The sequence below is a fragment of the Schistocerca piceifrons genome, chromosome X (assembly GCF_021461385.2).
Source record: "Schistocerca piceifrons isolate TAMUIC-IGC-003096 chromosome X, iqSchPice1.1, whole genome shotgun sequence".
Lineage (NCBI taxonomy): Eukaryota > Metazoa > Arthropoda > Insecta > Orthoptera > Acrididae > Schistocerca > Schistocerca piceifrons.
Window position 1 is genome coordinate 474,524,864 of NC_060149.1, and position 24,825 is coordinate 474,549,688.

At 37.8% G+C, this 24,825-nt stretch overlaps 1 protein-coding gene across 1 annotated transcript in view; it reads left to right on the plus strand.

Moving 5' to 3' along the window:
* Positions 1 to 9,719, plus strand: part of LOC124723121 (GTP-binding protein Di-Ras2) — an 857,802-nt gene extending 848,083 nt beyond the window's left edge. Inside the window, exon 7 of the mRNA XM_047248304.1 lies at positions 9,436 to 9,719. Coding sequence (XP_047104260.1) covers positions 9,436 to 9,651 — 216 coding nt within the window. The 3' untranslated portion in view covers positions 9,652 to 9,719. The remainder of the gene's footprint in view (positions 1 to 9,435) is intronic.
* Positions 9,720 to 24,825: the final 15,106 nt, after the last annotated feature.

A 24,825-nucleotide genomic window follows, 5' to 3' on the forward strand; every position in this document is an offset into this window, starting at 1 on the left:
CACGCCACAACGGGACCATGGAATGGTTCCATTCAAAAGAAATCACCACATACATTAAGACATTTATCCCACTGAGAGACGAGACAATCAATTCCTGTTTCGTATAACGCGGTCGGCCGCAGACGTATCGACAACCATACCCACTCTTGCAGTTCTTCGTCCACGCATATCTTCCTTCAGGTCTCTAAACATGTGAAAATCACTTTTTCTCACTATCCCCCTCGGAGCGATATCTAGGATGTTGGAATATATTCCTAGATTTATCATTTACAGCCAGTTTCTGAAATTTTGTGAGTAGACTTTCTCGGGTGACATGTACCACAATTTGCCGCCGTTGGCATCCAGTGCGTGCAATAGCCCGGTATTCAGAGCCTCCTCCAAGCGTCGGACGTGACGCTTACCCCTCCCCGCTCCCACCCCTACCCCCCTTGTAGCGTTTCCCAACGTAATTCCTAAACCGAAGCCTTCGTCCAATTGGCAGAGTGGGGGTGGCGTTATCGTGCAACAAGGTCATTCCGTCCGAAAGCATTCCTTTGCGTTTTGACTTTATGGGACGTCGCAGTTTCTGCAAAGTGTTTTCATAGTGCTGCGCGTTGATTGTGGTTCCACGCACGAGAACCTCGACGAGCAGAGGCCCCATGAGGTCTAAGAAGCAATTATCTTACCGAAATTTGTGTGAACAGCTTTTAATTTCCTATTGCACGATAACACTGCCTCCCCATCCCCGCCCCTTACACTGCCAATCGGACGAAGGCTTACGCCTCAGTAATTTGGTTAGGAAGCACTGCAGCATCCTCCGTGCAGCCCAGATCTCTCACCGTGTGATTTTCACGTATTCCGCGTCTTTGGCGACCTGAAGAAAGTCACACGTGGACGCCTCTTTCAGTCGGGGAAGGAAGTGCAAGAGTGGGTGCGTTAGCGACAGACTGCGTTCTACGAAACAGGAATTGATCGCCTCGTCTACCAGCGGGATAAATATTTTGAAACTTGTAGTAATTACTTTTGAAAGGAACCATTCAATTGCCCCGTTATAGCGGGTGCTCGGTTTTCATTTGGGACTGCGACTGCTGTGCTCGGATGCGGGCTGAGTTGGCGTCCCTCCGCTCCCAGCCTCAGGCAGTGTTGGCTTCAGTCACTCAGCTTGAGGCTGTTGCCAATGGGCATCACTGCAGGGGTCCGGATGGGGGTTTGTCGGGGACGGCCAGCTCGTCCCACACATCCTCCTATCGGACTTCGGCTGTGGCTGCCCGGGATACTGCCCACATTGAGGCTGAACCCTCACCCGTGGTACAGTGGGAGGTCGTCTCGAGATGTGGCAGGGGGCGAATGACATTCCGGAGGGCTGAACGGAAGGCTTCTCCAGTTTGTCTGACGAACAGGTTTCAGGCTCTGTCTCCGGCTGATACTGCTCTTCGGCCGGACATGGCTGCTTGTGCTGTTCCATAGGTTGCCCCTCAGTCTGCAAGATCCGGGCGGTCGCAGAGGGTAGGCTTACTGGTAGTTGGGAGCTCCAACGTCAGGCGCGTAATGGGGCCCCTTAGGGGTATGGCTGCAAGGGAGGGGAAGAAAACCAATGTGCACTCCGAGTGCATACCGGGGGGAGTCATTCCAGATGTGGAAAGGGTCCTTCCGGATGCCATGAAAGGTACAGGGTGCACCCATCTGCAGGTGGTCGCTCATGTCGGCACCAATGATGTGTGTCGCTATGGATCGGAAGAAATCCTCTCTGGCTTCCGGCGGTTATCTGATTTGGTGAAGACCACCAGTCTCGCTAGCGGGATGAAAGCAGAGCTCACCATCTGCAGCATCGTCGACGGGACTGACTGCGGACCTTTGGTACAGAGCCGAGTGGAGGGTCTGAATCAGAAGCTGAGACGGTTCTGCGACCGTGTGGGCTGCAGAATCCTCGACTTGCGGCGTAGGGTGGTGGGATTTCGGTTTCCGCTGGATAGGTCAGGAGTCCACTACACCCAGCAGGCGGCTACACGGGTAGCAGGGGTTGTGTGGCTTGGACTGGGCGGTTTTTTAGGTTAGATGGCCTCGGGCAAGTACAGAAAGGGCAACAGCCTCAAAGGGTGCGGGGCAAAGTCAGGACATGCGGGGACCAAGCAGCAATCGGTATTGTAATTGTAAACTGTCGAAGCTGCGTTGGTAAAGTACCGGAACTTCAAGCGCTGATAGAAAGTACCGAAGCTGAAATCGTCATAAGTACTGAAAGCTGGCTGAAGCCAGAGATAAATTCTACCGAAATTTTTACAAAGGCACAGACGGTGTTTAGAAAGGATAGATTCCATGTAACCGATGGTGGCGTATTCGTCGCTGTTAGTAGTAGTTTATCCTGTAGTGAAAAAGAAGTGGATAGTTCCTGTGAATTATTATGGGTAGAGGTTATACTCAACAACCGAACTAGGTTAATAATTGGCTCCTTTTACCGACCTCCCGACTCAGCAGCATTAGTGGCAGAACAACTGAGAGAAAACCTGGATTACATTTCACATACATTTCCTCAGCATGTTATAGTCTTAGGTGGAGATTTCAATTTACCAGATATAGACTGGGACACTCAGATGTTCAGGACGGGTGGTAGGGACAGAGCATCGAGTGACAATGTACTGAGTGCACTATCCGAAAATTACCTCGAGCAATTAAACAGAGAACCGACTCGTGGAGATAACATCTTGGACCTACTGATAACAAACAGACCCGAACTTTCCGACTCTGTATGCACACAACAGGGAATCAGTGATCATAAGGCCGTTGCAGCATCCCTGAATATGGAAGTAAATAGGAATATAAAAAAAGGGAGGAAGGTTTATCTGTTTAGCAAGAGTAATAGAAGGCAGATTTCAGGCTATCTAACAGATCAAAATGAAATTTTCTGTTCTGACACTGACAATGCTGACTGTTTATGGAAAAAGTTCAAGGTGATTGTAAAATGCGTTTTAGACAGGTATGTGCCGAGTAAAACTGTGAGGGACGGGAAAAACCCACGGTAGTTCAACAACAAAGTTAGGAAACTACTGCGAAAGCAAAGAGAGCTTCACTGCAAGTTTAAACGCAGCCAAAACCTCTCAGACAAACAGAAGCTAAACGATGTCAAAGTTAGCGCAACGAGGGCTATGCGCCGGCCGAAGTGGCCGTGCGGTTAAAGGCGCTGCAGTCTGGAACCGCAAGACCGCTACGGTCGCAGGTTCGAATCCTGCCTCGGGCATGGATGTTTGTGACGTCCTTAGGTTAGTTAGGTTTAACTAGTTCTAAGTTCTAGGGGGCTAATGACCTCAGCAGTTGAGTCCCATAGTGCTCAGAGCCATTTCGAGGGCTATGCGTGAAGCCTTCAGTGAATTCGAAAGTAAAATTATATGTACCTACTTGACAGAAAATCCTAGGAAGTTATGGTCTTACGTTAAATCAGTAAGTGGATCGAAACAGCATATCCAGACACTCTAGGATGATGATGATGGCATTGAAACAGAGAATGGCACGCGTAAAACTGAAATACTAAACACCTTTTTCCAAAGCTGTTTCACAGATGAAGACCGCACTGCAGTTCCTTCTCTAAATCCTCGCACGAACGAAAAAATGGCTGACATCGAAATAAGTGTCCAAGGAATAGAAAAGCAACTGAAATCAATGAACAGAGGAAAGTCCACTGGACCTGACGGGATACCAATTCGATTCTACACAGAGTACGCGAAATAACTTGCCCCCTTCTAACAGGCGTGTACCACAAGTCTCTAAAGGAACGGAAGGTTCCTAATGATTGGAAAAGAGCACAGGTAGCCCCAGTTTTCAAGAAGGGTCGTCGAGCAGATGCGCAAAACTATAGGCCTATATATCTGACATCGATCTCTTGTAGAATTTTGAAACTTTTTTTTTTTTTTTTTTGCTCGCTTATCATGTCATTTCTGGAAACCCAGAATCTAAAGGAACCAACACGGATTCCGGAAACAGCGATCGTGTGAGACCCAACTCGCTTTATTTGTTCATGAGGCCCAGAAAATATTAGATACAGGTTCCCAGGTAGATGCCATTTTCCTTGACTTCCGGAAGGCGTTCGACATAGTTCCGCACTGTCACCTGAAAACAAAGTAAGAGCCTACGTAATATCAGACCAGCTGTGTGGCTGGATTGAAGAGTTTTTAGCAAACAGAACACAGCATGTTGTTATCAATGGAGAGACGTCTACAGACGTTAAAGTAACCTCTGGCGTGCCACAGGGGAGTGTTATGGGGCCCTTGATCTTCACAATATATATAAATGACCTAATAGATAGTGTCGGAAGTTCCATGCGGCTTTTCGCGGATGTTGCTGTAGTATACAGAGAAGTTGCAGCATTAGAAAATTGCAGCGAAATGTAGGAAGATCTGCAGCGGATAGGCACTTGGTGCAGGGAGTGGCAACTGACCCTTAACATAGATTAATGTAATGTATTGCGAATACATAGAAAGAAGGATCCTTTATTGTTCGATTATATGATAGCGGAGCAAACAATGGTGGCAGTAACCTCTGTAAAATACCTGGGAGTATGCGTACAGAACGATTTGAAGTGGAATGATCATATAAAATTAATTGTTGGTAAGGCGGGTGCCAGGTTGAGATTCATTGGGAGAGTCCTTAGAAAATGTAGTCCATCAACAAAGGAGGTGGCTTGCAAAACACTCGTACGTCCTATACTTTGGTATTGCTCATCAGTGTGGGATCCGTACCAGGTCGGGTTGACAGAGGAGATAGAGAAGATCCAAAGAAGAGCGGCGCGTTTCGTCACAGGGTTATTTGGTAAGCGTGATAGCGTTACGGAGATGTTTAGCAAACTCAAGTGGCAGACTCTGCAAGAGAGGCGCTCTGCATCGCGGCGTAGCTTGCTGTTCAGGTTTCGAGAGGGTGCTTTTCTGGATGAGGTTTGGAATATATTGCTTCCCCCTACTTATAAATCCCGAGGGGATCACGAATCTAAAATTAGAGAGATTCGAGCGCTCACGGAGGCTTTCCGGCAGTTGTTCTTTTCGCGAATCATACGCGAGTGGAACAGGAAAGGGAGGTAATGACAGTGGCAAGTAAAGTGCCCTCCGCCACACACCGTTGGGTGGCTTGCGGAGTATAAATGTAGATGTAGATGTAGACTGCCTCTCATATAAAAGCATCCGATTACCATTTTTGATCCACCTTTGATGCTTAACGTCACCCAGATTAATTCACGTTCGGAGCACGTTATAACCTCGACAGATATTATCGAATTCTTTACTACGATAAATACGTCGTCACCATTGGTGACTAACCTGTCCTTCAGACAGATATTCCAATCCGAACTTACGATTTCGTTGTTGTTCACTTCAACTAAATTTATGTTCCTAATACTATCTGGGAATTACGATCTTCAATAAGCGATACTAATTCTGGAAGCTGTCCTTGGATGCTCAAACAGTTTACCAATAACCTATTAACATTTTCTCTATCAGATCTGTGAGGACGAGCATTCTCTGACAACAGTGTGGTTGATGTAACTTCGATTTTGGCAGGCAGTTCATCGCAGATCCCGTGGGGAAGGGAGGGGGCGGAGGGGGGGGCTTCTCGAACTTAAAAGAAAAAAAAAAAGGGCCACATGCACGCCACAGGTACTCCAGTACCAAGCAGCTGCCTCCTGCATGTAGTGAATAGTGAATGCCTGACCTGATCACGTGACGTGTTGCTCCTAACGGTGATTGCCTCACGCAAAATTATCCACTAAAATTTACATACCTACTATGATAAGTGTGTCAGCTGCGATGGCCATGGCAATCGTACCTTTGTCAGCAACGTAATTAGTCGTCGAGTACTCGATATGGCTGACAACATTAATGATCATTTGGTTGAAAAACTCAAAGATAATTGTGATTTCGCCATTCAGTTGGATGAATATATAGGAGACCACAATGATTTGCACCTAATTCGTTATTGAGATTTATAAATGGCCACAAATTTTATGAAGATCAACTTTTCAGACTTGATATGAGGACTGAGTTCTAATTTATTACAATACCTCTCTCTGGCTTTGGTGTGGTAATGTCTTGAAAAGGGTTGTGAACTCAGGAATGAACGTCATTCTTCCCTTGCTCAGCGAAAGAACGTCGTAGACAGAGATTGTGTTTCGAAGCTATAGTATTTTTGTGACATCTTTGAAAAACTCAGATCATTACATTTTTTCCTCCAAGGTAATTAGGTCTACATTCTACGACCGTCACACAAATTTCAACCTTCAGAAAGAAACTAATATTTTGGAAGGAAACGCTCGACGATAAAGATATACATTACTTTTTTTTGTTTTTCTTTTCACACGGGTTTAGAAGACAATGACTTTCAGTTGAGAGGAGAACTGGAGTCGGTGGTTTTGGATCATTTAGCGTAACTCAGTTATTACTTCCTGAAGAACGTTCCAGAAGAAATTGATCAACAGAACTGGGTCAAAGTCCAGAGCTTCCATCAGCACTTACCACTCAAGAACAAGAGCATTTAATTGATATTCCTTGAAGTTGCACATTGAAATCTAAGTTCGTTTCCTCATCACTGCTTAAGTTTCGAAGATTGGAGAAGTAGAAGTATCTGCAAGTATGTAACAGGTCTTACGAATTTTGAAACCTTTTGCAACATCCTACTTATGTGAGGCAGGTTTTTCAGCATCCTCAGTCATCAACACGAAACACAGGTCGCGTATGAATACAGATGGAAGACATGAGAATCGCAATTTCCAGTATTGTCCCAAAATTTGAAGAAGTGATGGTGAAGAATCAAGTTCATCGCTTCCATTTATTTTGTTGCGAGAATAAGATCTAATAAGTTGAAAATTGGGTTAGTGTGTTACGTCAATAGTTAATAAAGAAATAACTACTGTTATTCATTTTTCTTCAAAACTTAATTTTGTTTCCCTACGCCTCGAGCCGGATGTCATGTGCAAAAGGAACCGCAGGTGTCTATATTCAGGACAAGGGAATCGTTGAGCCAATTGAAAGTCATCTGTGGGTACATTTGTAAATAAGTTAGTGACATGGAATGATACTAGGTAAGAAGTAGGTGGGTCTAATACACAATGAATTTCTAAAAGAATCTTATGGAATTTGTGGTACCAAACTCAGACTGAAATTTTATTTCGTATGATGATGTAATCTAGTTCTATCGCCAGTAGGGAACAAGGAGCAGAGATGGATGACACTACTGGCTATACTGGAATGCCATTCTTGCGTAATTTGTGTAAGCCATACACTCTTGAACCCATAGGACACATATTAACAAGCATGCGGCTGTTGGTTTCTGATGTTATACTTGTACATGATTTGATAGTGGCTTTGTCTTGGCCATCGAAAGCTGGAGTCGAATCTTTATGTAAAGTGTGAAACTCACAACCTCCTTTGTATTCGTTCTTGTTTTGTCGCTCCTGTCTTCCAGCAGGAAAATCAGATCCGAAAACGAAGTGACTATTAACCCGGTCATTTTCATAAAATACCTATGGAATTTGTGGTACCAAACGTAGGTTTAAATTTTATTTCCTTGTGGTTGTGTAATCTTTGTGACTTACAATAACATCCCCTGTAAGCAACTCCTCAGGTCTCTAGTAAATGTCTTATTTCGCGTCAGTCTTCTTTCATTAGGATCTTTCCTGTCTCTTTAAGCAATTTGGTACATTCGGGAACATTCTAGACATCGCATTATAATGAAATCTTGTTCCAGTTCGTGAATATGTCTTATTTACTATCCCTTCTTACAATTATTACATTTTATTTTCTCGCTTGCTTCAAAATGTTTAGTACAGCCATTAATCACCTGGAAAGTAACAAATTTTTCTTAGAAAGTTTTGTTTCTTATGTTCTTCATACAATATTTTCTCTGCTGGTACGTAAATATTTTCTTTCATCTAAACTAGTCAGTACGTAAATGCCGCCTTCCATTTGCTACAGGATTCTATTAATGTCTATCAGGAACAAGTTGTCATTTTATATAATATACACTCAAACTCATAGACGAATAATATATTTTTTTATTAAAATCATCATGCTTATTGTCCTAAATTTACCTGTGAGAAGCATGTGGTAATGTTAAGTTTTTTGCAGCTTATTGAAACTTCTTTCAATTCGCATCTCATTTTCACAATAATAGAGTAACCCATATGTTGATGAATATACGCAGAGTTCCTATAAATATAAGCCTAGTGGACATCACGCTAATACCCTAAAACACCACCTCCAGTCCTGATAATAGCCTCATTTCAACGAGGGAGAAAGTTTGCAAGTTCACTGATTGGGTGATGATTAGATCCGAGAGAGCCGCCCATATGCGGTGATGTTGGTTCCAACATTTCATCCTCTCTTCCAATTACTCCCAGATATTTTCTGTGGAACTAAGATCACGTGATTCATTTGGTCAGTCGACGTGCAATAGGGTGTCAGAGTTTTTCTCAAACCAGGTATGTATGCGTGCTGCACTGTGAATACGGGTGCTCAAATAAACATTCTGTTTCACGTTCACAGTGAAGTGAAAGAGTGAAAGCAAGTCTCCATTTTGCTTCAGTATTAACTTTAATTGCTTCCCCACATTATTTTCTGTGCTTTCGTAAAGATAAAACATAAAATATAGGGATCATACAACATTTTTATCATCATTTAAAATTACCCAGTGGCAAGTTTATTGCGAGCTTTTAACTTTGTCAGTTACATGATGGGAAGGCGTCGATATTAAGGCTCATACCACAAGTAAATTGCCAGGCAGATTGCAATCTGAATGACAGGTAACAAACAATTAGCATGAGTAGAGCAGAAGGGGATGTAAGTTAAATTCAAAACGGGAAAATGTTAAATACATGTCCTAGGAGATCAATTTCTTGACTAACAGCTAAACAGTGCCGTTGTACGGAATATTACTGTGTATAGCTATTGCTCCATTAATTAAGTTTTCAAGCATGTAGGAGACCATAACATAAAACTTTCATTTTCATACAAACACCGCCAATAAGACTATCTTCAGCATTACGTGCAGAATAATACCCTGTATAATAGGCAACTGTAACACACGGAAGTTAGTATCTTAAACAGCGAAATAGTGTGTTTACGCTATCTCAGTTTATTCCCTATCATAGCGCCAGTACTTTTTCTGCATGGGATGCCGTAATATTTATTTGCATAAATCTCAATTCCTGGAATGTGTAACATTACTAATCATTTTAATAAGATATATGTAATCACCTTTAGTGGGCTGTGTGGGTGTTGAGGATAATCCATTTGCAATGAATCGTTTATAGACTGTTGTATTGTGTGTATACAATGTTTTACACTACCAGGCTGGTTTGTCACAATTTGCAAGCAGAGATAGACAGCGAAAATGAGGATCATGTAATTCATAAGTACTGGTAAAGGAATGTGTTCCTGGTTTGTGTGCGCTATCATCTGAGCTAATCAGCAATTAATGTTTCAGGTCCCTGCTTCTGAAGGGGAAGCTGAAGCAGGTAAATGGGGTTGCAGTTTTATGGAAACTTCAGCAAAGACAAACCACAACGTGAAGGAACTCTTCCAGGAACTGCTAAACATGGAGAAAAATAGAAATATTTCATTAGAGCTTGGTTCAAAGAAAGGTGGTCGACAAAAACTACCTGGATCAAACAAAATTAAGGAAAAATGTACTGTAATGTGAATGACTAAAGGAACTTTTTATAAGTAAAAACAATTTATGGTACAGTACCTTGCAATTTTGGTTGGGTATTCAGAAACAAAAGAAAAAACAAATAAATAATTCTGTGCAAGATTTGCATTTCCCTTCCCTTAAATGTGGAATTTCTTTTCAGTAAATATGCATATGCACTAGCAAAGAATTGCAGCTCTTGAATATGGTTGCTTAAAAATAGTTGTTTTCTGTTTATGTTACCTTTCTTCTCACCCAGACATATCGTGCAGTAATGCATTGTTGTGTGACACAGGAAGACAGTGATATTAGACTATATTATAGTATAAGAGATAATGTGTCAATTTTTGGGAAACAACTAAAATATATCAGTATCTAGTTAAAGACAATCTTTCAACTGGAAAATTATTTATTAGATGTCTGTTAACAGTATTTATTTGCTGTTACAACCTAAGTTTAAACCCATGCAACAGAACTGAGTTACAAACTTGCAAATTGGATAAACAAAATTCACATAAGAATGTGAGCACCTCAAAATCACAAAACATGCACAAGCAGAGCAATATGTTCAGTGTCCTTGAAAAACTACAGGTTTTGCTGTTACCTGTCACTGTGAGTTACAAATGGTGGAGGTGATTCAGATAACTCAGAATTTTAGAAAGTGATAGGCTAGATTTAGATGTCCAGGTACGTAATTTCTTTGAGAAATAGGTTTTTTATGGTGTACATTTAATAGTATATGATGAAGTGAGATGATCTTAAAGTATAATTCACACAACGACTAAAATAAGATTTGAATTCATAAAGTTTTTTGGCTATTTAGAAACGCTAAAATACAGGTAATTTAAGGGAAATAGCTGTAATGTGATATGTAGAAAGGTGCTGAATATGAATATTATTTTAAATACAGAACTTCAGATTATTAAAGCTTTGAATTTATAATTACCAGTGGACATTTACTAATAAGTGCCATTGACTAAAACATTTCTGGTATAATGAATAGGTCTTTCACTAAAGATGGCAGCAGCTCATTGATAGAGACACAGTGTGTCCATACAATTACGTGCTGGATTTGCATTAGTAAACACATTCAATAACTTAATATACAGTAGCATCCACAGCTGTTAAGAATAATAAAATTTACTGTGTTTTATACAGTCTATAAATAAATGGTATAATTGAATTTGAAATTTTATATTTGTTGCAAAGTGCATATCATAATTAAGAGTAGAAAATTACTTTTTGAAATAATATTTAAAAACAAATTTCAGTAATTATCCTTTTAAAAGATTTAAATAGTTGTAATACATATAAAATCTGAATCAAAGTCGTCTAAAGTCCAAATTCAGTATTGGGGAATGAGGATAGTAAATCATAATCTTACATTGTCAGCTCAACATAATCAGTATGAAAATATGGTTCAACCAAGATTACAAAACTAATAATGTTGCAAATGATATTGGAACATGTGTCACGGTGAAAGATAGACAGGTTTGCAGGAGGCTAAAAGAATTTAAATAGTAGAGGGTTTGTAATGTATGTATGACAAAATATCTGGAAATTTCTATAAAATATATAGATATCCAGTTTTAAAGAAGTTAGTTCAAAAACATATATTTTTCACATATGAAAGGTAATATAAAACACAGACACACAAATGGATAATGAATTTAAGGCATCTTTTACTTTAATGAAGAGGTTTGAGTAAAACTGGAATTGAGATTCCTTGATATTCAGTACTACACAACAAACACACATACACACACACACACACACACACACACACACACACACACACACACACACACACACACACACACATACAAACAAACAAAGTTCCATGAAACTCCGTCTACATGTATTGTTGTCCATTATCTTTTACAATTACATTAAGACTGAAAACCCTTTCATTGATATGAAATGGACCAAGTAAATTAATACCTTGCTGCATCACACTATATAATGGTGGTCACAGCGACATACACTTTAGTGAGCTATGGTTTATGCATGAAGATAGCAGTATCTACTTTATCTGGAGCTATTGTTTATTTCTAAGCTTTAAATATACATGGTGGGGAAAACCATAGTTACAATATCTTATAAACAATGTATCAAACCGTTCGGTAATTTTCTCTGTTAGAAATAATTAGTATGAAAATGTATTGCTGCAGTTGTCTTTGTGAGTTTTAATGCTGTGATTATTACATGAGCTTAACCTTTACTTGCCTTATAAGGTAATTGTTACTATTGAAATAAAAATTTTAAACACATACATTCACAAGTATTAACAGTGAGGAATAGCTGTAGCTCTAAAGGTATATTTAATGTACAGGCAGAGCCATCAGTTAATAATGCTTAGAGTTTACTTTTGACTGTCTGTGATCTATGAACAATCGGTTATGTATTTGGTTAAATCATGAAACTCTTTCACTCTGGGATACACTTACTTCAGTGAGCAAAACACATCTGTTATAAAAATTGTGTTTATAATATGAGTTCATATGATTAAACATCAGTGTCCCAATATTGTTGCACTATTGTATCAGTTTTAAGATATACAGTGCAACTTTAGTGTGAAATTTCATATTCATCATGGGCAGAGTTCAGAGAACAGGGAAGTTAAGTTGTTAGGCTGACAACAAGATGACTCATAATACACCTTTGTCTGAAGCATTTAATACACATGTACTTTATTACTATCAGCTTACTCTGACTTTGATTTCTTGAGAATGATTTTTTACTTCTTATTTTATGTGCATAAAGCAACAACAGTTGACACTAGTGTGTGTATGTGTGTGTTTAGTAAGAGTTCCAGATATTTTGTCATACATTACCACAAAAAATGTTGGTGAGCAATAGCAGTGAACTTACCTGTAGTCCCATTTTAATCTTTAGATAACATTGTTTCCCTTAAATCATATACATTATATGTTGAAAACTGTGAAGGTGGGATGTCAGCGATATGAAATATAGTTGCTGCACCGAAATTTTAGTTCTGTTTTCCCTGAACTACAATTTTATATCCAAATGTATATAATTCGCCCTCTTTTCTCCGCTTATGTGTGTCATTTGAAAAGGTAACCCTTTGTTTATGCTAATTAACAATGATTATTTATCCTATAGCCATTTTATGTCATTTTCAGTTGAAATTGACATGAATATCTTTTTATAAAAGAATAGAAACGTATTCAGTATTACTTAAGTTTCTATTAAGTTTTACTGTTAGAACATAGTTATTCGAGTATTACACAGACAGCTAATGTTTGTTGTGTTTCAGACGGAAATATAATGTAAAGATGTCAACAAACACATGGTGTTGACATGTATTATACTTTGCTGTGTTTTAATTGGGTGTGATATTTGTAGCTACCAAAAGTAAGTTACTTACTGAGATTTGTAATATACAAGTGTAAATATAAGTCACACAAAGTGTAGAATGTCAGAATGTATGGGCCACAGAACTAGCACTGTAGCATAGATAAAGACCCATTTATAAGCATTGTTCTTCATTATAAAAACAGTTTATTTGTTCTTGGTGGAAAGTACTGTGAAATGTGAAATGGTGGTTCTTCAACAGTCCTTGAGTTATTCTTATATTACAATGCTTTTTATACAGATAAACAGAATGTATATAAGGAATTTTCTATTTGGTAATGTATGTCATTCAGCATGGGAAACATGCATAATATTTTGGTCTTCTTATCTGATTAAATATTGATTTTTTCAAGAATTCATTTATAAACTGTCGGTTATTAAAATACAACATGCCATTTTATTTAGACAGTGTCTCTTTTTGTATAATTACATATAATTAGGTCATTCTGTTTCTGCAGAAAAGTTGCAAACTATCACTGAAGGTAATTTATTTGCCATACTCATTTTAGTGACAATCATTATACTGAAAGCATTATGATATACAAATTGCAATCCAAATGTAGCTGAAATTTCTTCTGCACATAGCTAAAAATTGATATGAAGACAGAAATAGCAGAACATGAACAAAGAAAAGGGAACTAATGTATACAGTGTTAAATTAATTATCAGGAAACTGATATACAATGCCAAACAACTTTCCAGTCAGTGTCTCTGTTCCAACATTGCTCTCAGATTTATCACAGTTTTCAGTACAGATGAGTATGGCTATTCTCTCTGTCCATAGCTCCACCTGAATATTTGATTTTTAGGCATTGTATTTAGTCTCTGTAGTTAAGTAAATTGTATACTTCATAGAAAACTTACAATTTTAGAAATATATAAATCAACTTTCTGAACTATTTATTTGTATTAATTTATTCATTTGTGTACTTCTATCATTAAGCTTCATTGTGTTGCCTTGAGTGAGAGATGATGCATACAGTACACAAATGATAAGTGCACTTTATCTGATGTTTAGCTCATTATAACAAAGCACAAAATGTGTACCCCAAAAATAGGTATATAATAAATTGTTTAACAGATGTGAAACAGATGCTGTTACTGAATTTGTTGCAGTGGCAGTGTGTGACTGAGTGTTTCAAAGACTTTTAGTGTTACTTGTATTAAGAAATGTGCAGATCAATACATTTGACTGTGTATAATATATGTTTATGACTGTCCTAATAATAAAAAACCCACAGAAGTAGGTACTCAAACGTATATGTGATGTGGTGAATGTGCATTTGGAAACTGGTTGTTAGTTGAACAACAGGTTTTGTTAGTAGCTGTTTGGCTTACGTCTCATTCTCATTATATGAGATTGCAGCATATGCTATATGTCTACAGAATGGTATTATAACATTAGCTGTCCATCTGATCTTCTTGTCTGATCTTAACTCTAAATTGCTAAGATGCTCTCAATTATTTGTAAATAAAAAACATAATTTGTTCTGTCATTCTAAGATGCATGTGAAATTTCCTTTAAAGATTATTTATACTCTCATGAGAGTTTATTAATGTCTATTTCTCAAACTTTAAAAGAGTATATCTTGATCTGTATGCAACATATCTTATATGGTGGCACTCAGCAGTCAAAATCATTAGCTGCTTTAGTTAATAATATGATGTTGCAGCATTACAGAGAGCAAGCAGATTAATGTATGTTGTGATAAAACATGTACAGATAAAATTATGAGTCTTGGTTCAATAACTGGTCTAAGCTTTGAGCCCACATGCAATGAATTCAACTGAATATTCAGTCATTCACGCAAAGGTCTATGACTATTAAATTTAAAGTTTAACGGAAACTGTCAACTTCAGTTGTTATATACAATCTGTTGGCACATCAGTGAAAAAGAAATGAAAATTTTTTTTGTGTTTCCATACATACTGAAAGTAATTTGAATATTTATGTTGCTGTTATTTTAATGGCAATATTTCAGCTTCTAGTTCATAATGTAATGGCCAATATTTCTTTTATTCACAAAAAGTCATGGCTTTATATTGTTAAACATATATATTCACTCATGTAAGAATTTTGCAGTATTGTTACAATTGATACTGTTCTGTAAAACATGTTCATTTGATAATTTGTTTGAAAAATAGGAGTTTAAAATTGTTTAATTTATAATCAAGTACTGTATGTTCTATGAAATGAAATGAGATTGCTAGAAGAATCTAATTTCCACTGGTTGCTAACTGTAGATTCTTTTTCACTGTATGGCCTATTTTGATTCAGTCTGATGATAATTAATTTAATAATACTTAAACACAATTGTAAAAACATTGAGCAGTTCATCATATCGTTTTATATCATTAATATTAATTATTTAAAAAACTGTGGTCATATTGACATTATGCAGCACAGATAACGTTTCATGCATGATTGTCATTAATTGATGTTCAAATGTGTGAAGACTGTACGATTATGATAGAAATATTTGTGTGTCTATAAATTAATGTGTCGAAATCTTTACTACTCTTTGTGTAATGCGAATCATTTGAAAATAATAATATTCTGATAAGAGAAACGTGTTATGCATGCATAGAGATAGCAAATGAAAATTAAGGCAAGAGCACAAAGATAGGCTCAAACAGTGGAAATAATTAATTTATCTTTTAAAATTTGGTGACATAGTAGAACAAAGAGATACAGTACATCAAATTGATTTTGATTTTATTGTAAGACAGCATCAGAAAGGAGAGATACGCTAATTTGTTTGACACATGTTCTCAATTTATCTTTCATCAGAGCATCTTAGAAGATATATAAATGAGCTCCAAATAAGGGTTTTGTCACAAAACCCTTCCATCCACTTTCTTTTTTTGAATTATTCTGGTGGGACCTGTATCAATTTAATTGCCATGTAATTTGGTGTATTGAAATTGAACAGTAAACAACATTTTTATATGGATAAATTAAAGTGTGAAATAAAATATTAACACATATATGTCATAAGTAGTACAGCAGAAAAATTTAATAATTTCTCACTTAAGTTTTGTATTATGAGCTGATACAGCAGAAGGACTGAATGCCTTTATCATTGTTAGTTCACAATGTAATTGTTGTCACTGTATCATACAACTGTATGAGCATTAAATCTAAATCTGATTTTTGTCAGATGACTTTTCCATCCAGCTCCTCACTTTGCAATAATTATCTGTCCCAAGGCAGCATTGATGGTAGCTATTACAGCAAGAACATTTTTGCATACTACTTATGTATGTCAGGACAGTTCACTACCCATGAAACAGAAGAGGCACTGAGCAAAATGCAGCACATATAAAAATATATTATATGTTAAGAGCAAGACACTGATGTTGTGCCCATGAAGATACAGCCAAACTGAATTTAAAGTCATTGGTCACTAAGATGGGTGATGGCAATGTGGAAGTCATGTGCGGCAGGCAGAGGAATAACAATAAGCAGGATGGCTACAAAATATTGCACCACTGTGGAACATGTAGTATGCGCAAATTAGGTAGCTGGCGGCCATTCGGGGAGGCTGAGAGCGGCAGAGATGCCATAGAAGGTATCCAGAGAAAAATAGCGCAGGAATGATGTGGAGTGTCAGAAGTAAGGCAAAAAACAGATGTAAAACTGTTGAAAAGAATGAACAATAGACAAATAAAACTAATGGAGGAAGAGAATATGAACTGGTATGGAGAGACAAATGGGTAGTAGCAGTAGGGGCAGACTGAAATGGAGATGAGGGACTAGTAGAGATTTAAACTGGGGAGGGGCGGTGGTAATAATGAGTGTATTTAAGAGTGATTTAACATGCAGTGAAATAGGATGTGTTTTGGAAGTAATCATTGAAGTCAACAAGTCACATAATGATGAGTAGCATGCCTGGAACTGAAAGGGGCAAGTGATGGGGGTGTTTAGTTTACCCCTGGTCTTGTTTGGTAGTAGCAATTAATCTGAGTAGTTAGTTGGTTCATTGTTACTTCCATGTAGAATACAGTGGAGTAATAGAAATAATGCTGATTAATTATGTGATTATTTACAAAGATGGAGCGTATAGGTAGATATATGCGATAGATCTAGCACTTTGGTCTTCCACTGGGATATGACTCATGAGAGTGGACTATGAACACAAGAAATTTGTAGTGAAGAAAAATTTTGTGTCATTTGGGCTGTTGGACGTTGGGCAGACTGTCAGTTTGGGAGGAGTGAACATGATGGCAAAGGAGATATTACGTACTTCATGGCTAACCCCTCCCTGTCTCTGAATTGATGAACATTGCCAGTTTGGGATGGGTGGAGATGTTTGTGGAGTAGATATTACTTACTTCAGGGATGATAACCCCTCCTTGCGACTGTATTTTTGAACATTCTTCTCATTAAATTCCTTATCTTTCTAAAAGTGCTAATCCAAAACCATCCTATGTGCAATATATCCCTGTTTGTCTCCTTGGCCCTTCTGCTGTCAACCGTTTACCCCAAGAGTCATACACCCTTAGAAGGCCCAGTTACAAGACTTGTCCCATGAGTCCACTCATCACTTCATATTGCAGTTTTTTCACTGGCAATTTCTACTCCATCAGATGCAGGATCTTCCGTAAAAGCAGCTACATTACGTACCATTTATTTGCATGTTTTCTTTACAGATATGCCGAGAAAACATTCACTTGAATGACTTGCTACCAGCAAAGTGGTATCAACGGCCTACTAGACCATCAAGCAGTGGTGCAGGCTACCATATGTAGTGCAGTGCACTCTAATGACTGATTCACAAACCATTGCAGTGCACTCTAATGACTGATTCACAAACCATGCTACATGAATTCACATTCTTCCTGCCATACATTAAAAACTTTTGAATTGTGCAAGGGGAAACTCTCATAACTATATCTTCATTCCAATATACCTCTGACTTCAATCTGTGATAGCCCTTATCTTCCATCTCTCTGCAGTTTCCAAATCGTTCTATTCTTGTGTCCACAAACCACCTTCACATGTATCCTGTTAATTTTCCACTTCATCCTTGCTTACATGTAACCTTCTTTCCATACATCATTCCTTTCCTCTCGATCCTCCTGCACTTCTCTATCCTATTCTCCCAGGGTTTCTCCTAGTCATCAAGTAGTCTGCATAGATGAGTTTCAGGTATTTGGTTCATATTCCTTTTTGAAGAGTGTATTTGCTGCTTGCCACCTCTTCCATTAGGGGAGTTGTGATCTAAGTTTCATAAAAAACGGTGCCCAGCTCATCCAGGTGACAGAAAACAGCAGCCTTATGTACTGATTCAGATGGGGAGGATTGGGTACTTCTTGTAGGAGGAGAAGAAAACATCTAGACTCGTAATTTAGAATATAGAATTTAAGGTTACATGGAGGAAATTGGAATAGCAACAGCACACGCCCATGTGGAGTTTGTGGAGGCTTTGTAACACTGTTAGCCATATTAACAAAAATATGACCGGATTGCTTCTAACTGAAACAAAGTCTTATATCTACGCTGCATGCAGTTCGGAAATCGTGATACACAAATCATATACAGTACCTGAATAGGAGGGGGGAGGAAATATTAGCGGAGCACCTCGCAGATAGTGTATGGGGCGCCGAAACCACGCAACACAAAATCCCTGTGATTACTCGATCCAAAGAGGCACATGTTTTAGGTTAGAGTCAGCTTGCAGACGAACAGCATTAAAATAAATTAGATCGTTGAAAATCAAGAAAGATGAGCTTCTTGTGTGCCTAGAAGATGTGGAAAATTCTGAAGTGATAGATACTTTGTGCATCTCTGGTGCTGTGTAACCACAGGGATGGAGCAGTTAAATAACAGAGATTTTGTGTACAGTCAACACTGAAAAAGGAACAGTTGCCACACAATGTAAATGCTGGACACAAAGTTTTATCTTGATCAGGACGCAGAAGCATGTTCTTCTGAGTTATTACTGCAGAATACTTCTGTGATTACTTTACTCAACCGCAGATCCCCTCTATGAAACTTTCACATGTTTATGAGAAATCTAGATGCATTATTGAGTAAGTATTTGTGGACATTTCAGTGTAAATTTTATAGAAGCTATGGTTAGTAAAAATTAAACAGAATTATCGTTCGGTAGCTTCAACCCCACTTCAGTAGTTAGTTTTCCAACATGCTCTTCAGCAAGATAGTACAACACTGACTGACAATATTTTTATAAGAAGTGCTCAGGCTGAAGTAATTAAGACATACACAAGTGTTAAAAGGGCTATCTGATAATGATACACAGTTAGTGGAAATAAAAACATAGTGTCTTACAACTGAGATGCAGGTTCATACAAAGCAGTGAGGCTTATTGATGAGAACAGAATCCAGTGTTTTAATAGTGAGTTAAAAGAGGTTGTATGGGATGATGTATGAATAGAAAGAGATGCTAATGTGAAGTTCAAATTATTCCATAGTAAATTGGTGTCAATATTTACTTTCTTAATAAGTTATCCAGAAGATCTATTAAAAAATCAAGACCAGAATACGACAAGATCCAAGATTACATGCACACTACAGAAATACTGTAATAGTTTAAGGAAAATCATCAAAATGTCAAGAAGTATGTATGTCCTGATAGAAATTAACAGTGCAGATACTAAGATTACAATTATATGGGAACTGTCAAATGGGAGACAGGACAGCCAGCCAGAGAGCCAGGTATCCTAACAATCGCACTAAATGACAATGTTCTGACTGATAATTTACAAGTGGCGAGTACTTTTAACAAACACTTTCTAAATGTAGTAGCAAAAATAGGAGTAAATGCTTCACTTGAAGAAGCAAGAGAAGATATTAAAAACGTCATTGCACAAAACTTCAAGCAACTGGAGGTAACACCAGTATCCTTCGCTGAAATTAGTGCAATTACAAAAACTCTAAAACACAACATGTATGTGAGTGAGTGTGTGTGTGTGTGTGTGTGTGTGTGTGTGTGTGTGTGTGTGTGTGTGTGTGTTTGTGTGTGTGTGTGTGTGTGTGTGTGTGTGTGTGTGTGTGAATGATCTTGTGATGATTAACAGTAAGCAGTATTTATACTTTTTGGAGATTATACTAGTGATATAATAAATCCTATTAGATAGAAAGCAACAGATAAATTGTAAATGCTATTTTCCAAAGACTTATTAAGTGGTTTGCAGAAAATGGACTATCTAAACTTTTAAAGAACAAAATATATTTAGTTCTGTACAAGAAATAGTGTCTCACAAACAACTGATGTAGCACATGAGCAGCAGTCACCAAACACATTGATGAAAACCTGAACTGGATAAAAAATATCACAGAGGTTCTCAAACAATTAACTTCAACTACTTTTACTCTTCGTACAGCTGCTAATCTTGGGAAGAAACGAATTAACCACCTGACATATCTTGCATATCTGTAATATCTTATAGAATAATTTTCATGAATAACTCACCATTTAGAAAGAAAGTACTGATCACTCAGAAGCGAAAACAAAGAATAATGTGAGATGTCCACCAACAGACGTCATGTAGGTACCTGTTCAAGAAGCTGACTGCACCATCACGATAAATACATATGATTGCTAATGAAATTCATCGCAAATATATCATCATAATTCGAGAAGAACAGTTTGGTCAGTACTTACAACATTGGAGGAAAAAATTACCTTTATTACCCATTATTAAAGCTGTCAGTGGCTCTGAAAGAGGTTCAATATGCAGCAACAACAATCTTTCATCAGTTGCACAAAAATATAAAATGCTTGACAGGTAGCAAAGCAAATTTAAAATCTAACTTCAAGTCATTTCTCCTGGACAACTCCTTCTATTCCATCCACGAATTTCAATTTAAAAGCTGGTGGCTGGTAAAAAATTATTTTTAAATATAGTTACATGAGTAGGACTAAAAAATAGTGCATTCGTTAATGTTAACACCAATGATGAATACATATCATGTAAACTGACTCACGCCACATCATTCAACAAAAGAAACATTCAGATGATCTAAGGAACATGTAACTAGCTAATTATCCTCATATACATAAATCTGTTCCATTTTGGATTTTTGTTCAGTTAAATTTTCCATATAACTTGACGCACTTAACTTGATAACATATAATTTTTCCTTTGATAACTTTCCTTTCCATTTGCTACGCTACATTTTACATTACACCTACGAATCTGTGGCAACAATAAAATCGTTGCTACAAAACCTTGTTTCAGATTATTCAGCTCCCTGTGGATGAACTGTAAACTATTTGCAAGAATTCTTGGACTTATTTCTTCATGATTTTATATCTTCAATTGAGGCTTCACTATTACACTAAAACTTACAGCTTTCCATGAGGAGAATGTTACTGCAGTTCTTTTATAGTTCACATAAATATTTGGTATATATCCATGACCAAAGTTTCGGTATACTATAACATTATTTTTTGTTAGAGCTTATAAATGCATAATGTATATCGTCCTCAAATGTTATGTGTTGAAGTTTCCGTTTTGATTTTGTATCAAATTTTAATTCTTTAAGGAGTAAGGTAAGTACATTCTGATGAAACCAGAATGAAATGAACGATATGACAGAAGTCGACAAACGAAATGTATTGCAGAGAAATGACACTCTGCATTTCTCTTATGCAACATTTCCTTAAAATGGAAAGTGGTGGGATGCAAGCATTATGTCAGCAGTTTATTAAAAGATAGGGTCAGCAACATGTTGTGTTACAGACTAAAATTCTATATTCTTTTTCTGAGGTCATAGGTGAAAAAAAAGAGATGGAGAGAGTTACTGAAAAGATACTGAATGGGAAGCTAGGTTAGATTCGGGACAACTGAATTCCTCAAAATGTGGATGGTTAAAGGAAAAGTATCAAAAAAATAACTTTTGTTGTTCTGTCTCCCACTGCCCTTTCGCTTTGAAGCACTGTGTAACACATTCCTTTTCTCACCACTTCCTTCATGTTAAAGATGAGCAAATGGTACCAAAATTCCAGTTTTTTGAAACCAGTTCAGTACTTTTGTATTTCATAATTTTATATTTATTTCTTACTCTATAGATTTTTGTTTCTAGGTACAGCTCAATTAAGTTAAAGCCTTTAGACATTAAATTTGGTTAGTACTTACTGAAAAAGTATGATCTTTTTAGGAAAACATACGTAATTCATGATAAAATTTTAAGTGGACTCTGTAGTTATCTTTCAAAAAGCATGTTAACTTAAGCTGGTCCAAGATAAAAAATGATATCATCTATGCTCTAGAGGCCATCAGTTTTATTTCAAGGAGTCGATATATTCTGATAGCTCATTTTAGAGAGTGTAACCACTGTGTGACGTGTACTGTGCAGCAATTGCTTATTCATTTTAGATACATATTCAGCATATTTGAAATTCATTTTATTCGTATTATCAATTTTGAACAAAGTAAAAATTATTTTCCCTTCCTTTGTCCTTTGTCTTTGTACAAACTGAGACCATAAATTCCTGACATTCATTGATCATGAAAGCATTTGATTTTGCTTAAAGTCACCAATGCTGAAGCACTAAAAGAAACAGAAGAAAAGATGTAATGGTGTATGCATTTAGTAACCGCTGTTTCCTGACAGACACTCAAATGAATTTTATGAAGCTAATCTGTAGACTCAAGAAACAGGATATCTTCGAACTAGGTACGTTTCTTAAAACTATAGAAACTGCAGACACCAGAGTGAAAATGATTTACTTTAAGTTCATCACTGAGACTTTAACTAGCACATCCTGCCCATCCTACTGACACAAAAAAACGTATTTATAAACCAATCGTTTTGGATAGAAAACCAATGAGCATTCCATTTTGCGTGGGTGCGCCAAATTGGGACACATGGTATTGTGCCTTATATTACGTTTGTGCAGTAGTCTTGAAACGGTACTACTTATTCCACTTTTCTCATACTTTCCTGTTCACTGACGTAATTTTCTAAATGTGAGATTTTTACCTATGTAGCTCAAATAGGCACATCTGAGATGACGACAACCGTTGTTAATTATTAGTAATCTTCTGCGGTAATCTCTTAACCCCCTGCCACTCTCCCTTACGTTCTAATGCAGCTATTTGGCGTTAAATTTCCAGAACGTATTTTCTTTACATGCCACTTGAATAGTGACTTGACATGCACTTCGAGTACGACTGCTCCCTTCTACACAACATGCCAGTTGAATTAAAACATCTAGACAATGCTTACAGGAAGTAGAGGATGACACAAAATGATCGACAACTCGTCGCTCCTGATTTCTCCTGGGAATCTACAGAGTGCGATATACGAGTACGTCAACTAATCTTACCCTGGTGAAGAACTGAATGTTGGTCTGTTTGCTGATTTTGAACATACTTTGCCAAATCATAATTGACTGAAGCATCACATGATGGATACCACAATAGATAATAAACTGGTCAAAAAACGTCTTGCATCACACTTATGACGTGCATAAATGTGTTTCATTTATCGGAAATCTGTTTGTCAATACCATACTGTTTCCGCCACAGGAAGTCATTACGTGCAATCACCTGTGCAATGGAGCTAAAAGTAAACGTGCATTCTTAGCGTATTTCAGAAAAGCGTCTCCAATCGTGAAGGTGACAATGTGGCTTTTGTAGTGTCCAGTCTGTCAATACGCCTCACAGCCTCAATTACAGCTTAACCTGCGTGTCAGCACAAGAAGTTGCCCACCGAACTGGCGTATACCACAGCAATATTGTTGACGTTCATCCGTTGCCAGAAAACATCGTAACAGTGCCTCAAAGGTATCAACAACACCAGCTGATGACTGCCAACTGCAAATTACGACTCGTAGTTAACCGGGGAAAATACATTACAATTTTTCACTACATTTTTTGAAGCAACTTGGAGGGCTATATTGATCCAGACAGTATGGAACCGTCTACGTATGACCATTTTGGCTTCAAGGCATTCATTATGATCAACAGCACAACACCTCCGGTAACATGGTGTGCAAAGAATGTGGGTAAAGATACACCTGAAATGGAACTTTAATCAGTGGCATTGTATTCTCCTTCCCGATTACAGCAAGATTTGTCTGACGCCTAATGATTGCCGTAAAAGAGTGTGAAGGTTTCCAGGTACCAATGCACGTCTTAACCAGGCAGTCCCACGGCTTCAGCAGGGAATTTCCGCATTCATATTTTTTACCGATATCATGTACAGATTTTGGATGCCCCTCATCAATAGCGAGGGTAATTGGAGGAATGTGCGGTAAAGAGACAGTGTCTTCGAACTTACTGTGCAGCCTCTAGTCATCATTTCTGTGATTACTGCCTCTTCCAAGACGATAATGCACTAGTATATTGCGCCCAGGTCGAGAATATCTTTCTTACAAATACATCCCGCTCGGGTGGTGGGCGGGCAAGTTTCTAAAATTGCCGTTTTTATACAACTCGGTCAGGGTGTTTGAAGACGTATCATGCTCTAAGAACAAAATTTTGTAGGAAATACACGAAACCTGTTTAATCCCGACTGACTGAAGGTTATCTATTCAACATTCATTGTAGCTATATTACTACGATACTGAAAAAGTGAACATGAATCATTTCTACAAAGCATAGTAAGTGATGGTAATGATGTGTTTTTCATTCCTCCTAGTGCTTCATATGTTGCGCAGTTCTTGCATCATATGTACACTGCTTTTTAGTCTCCTTTCTTCCCACTAAACTCCAGTCTGCTTCAGGATGTCTAAAAGTTTAAGCCCTGTAAGGCCTTTTGGAAATCAACAACTTTCTCTTCATTTTTCTAGTTTTATTTTCTCAATTATTCGTGATTATGCAGTTGCGTCTCTT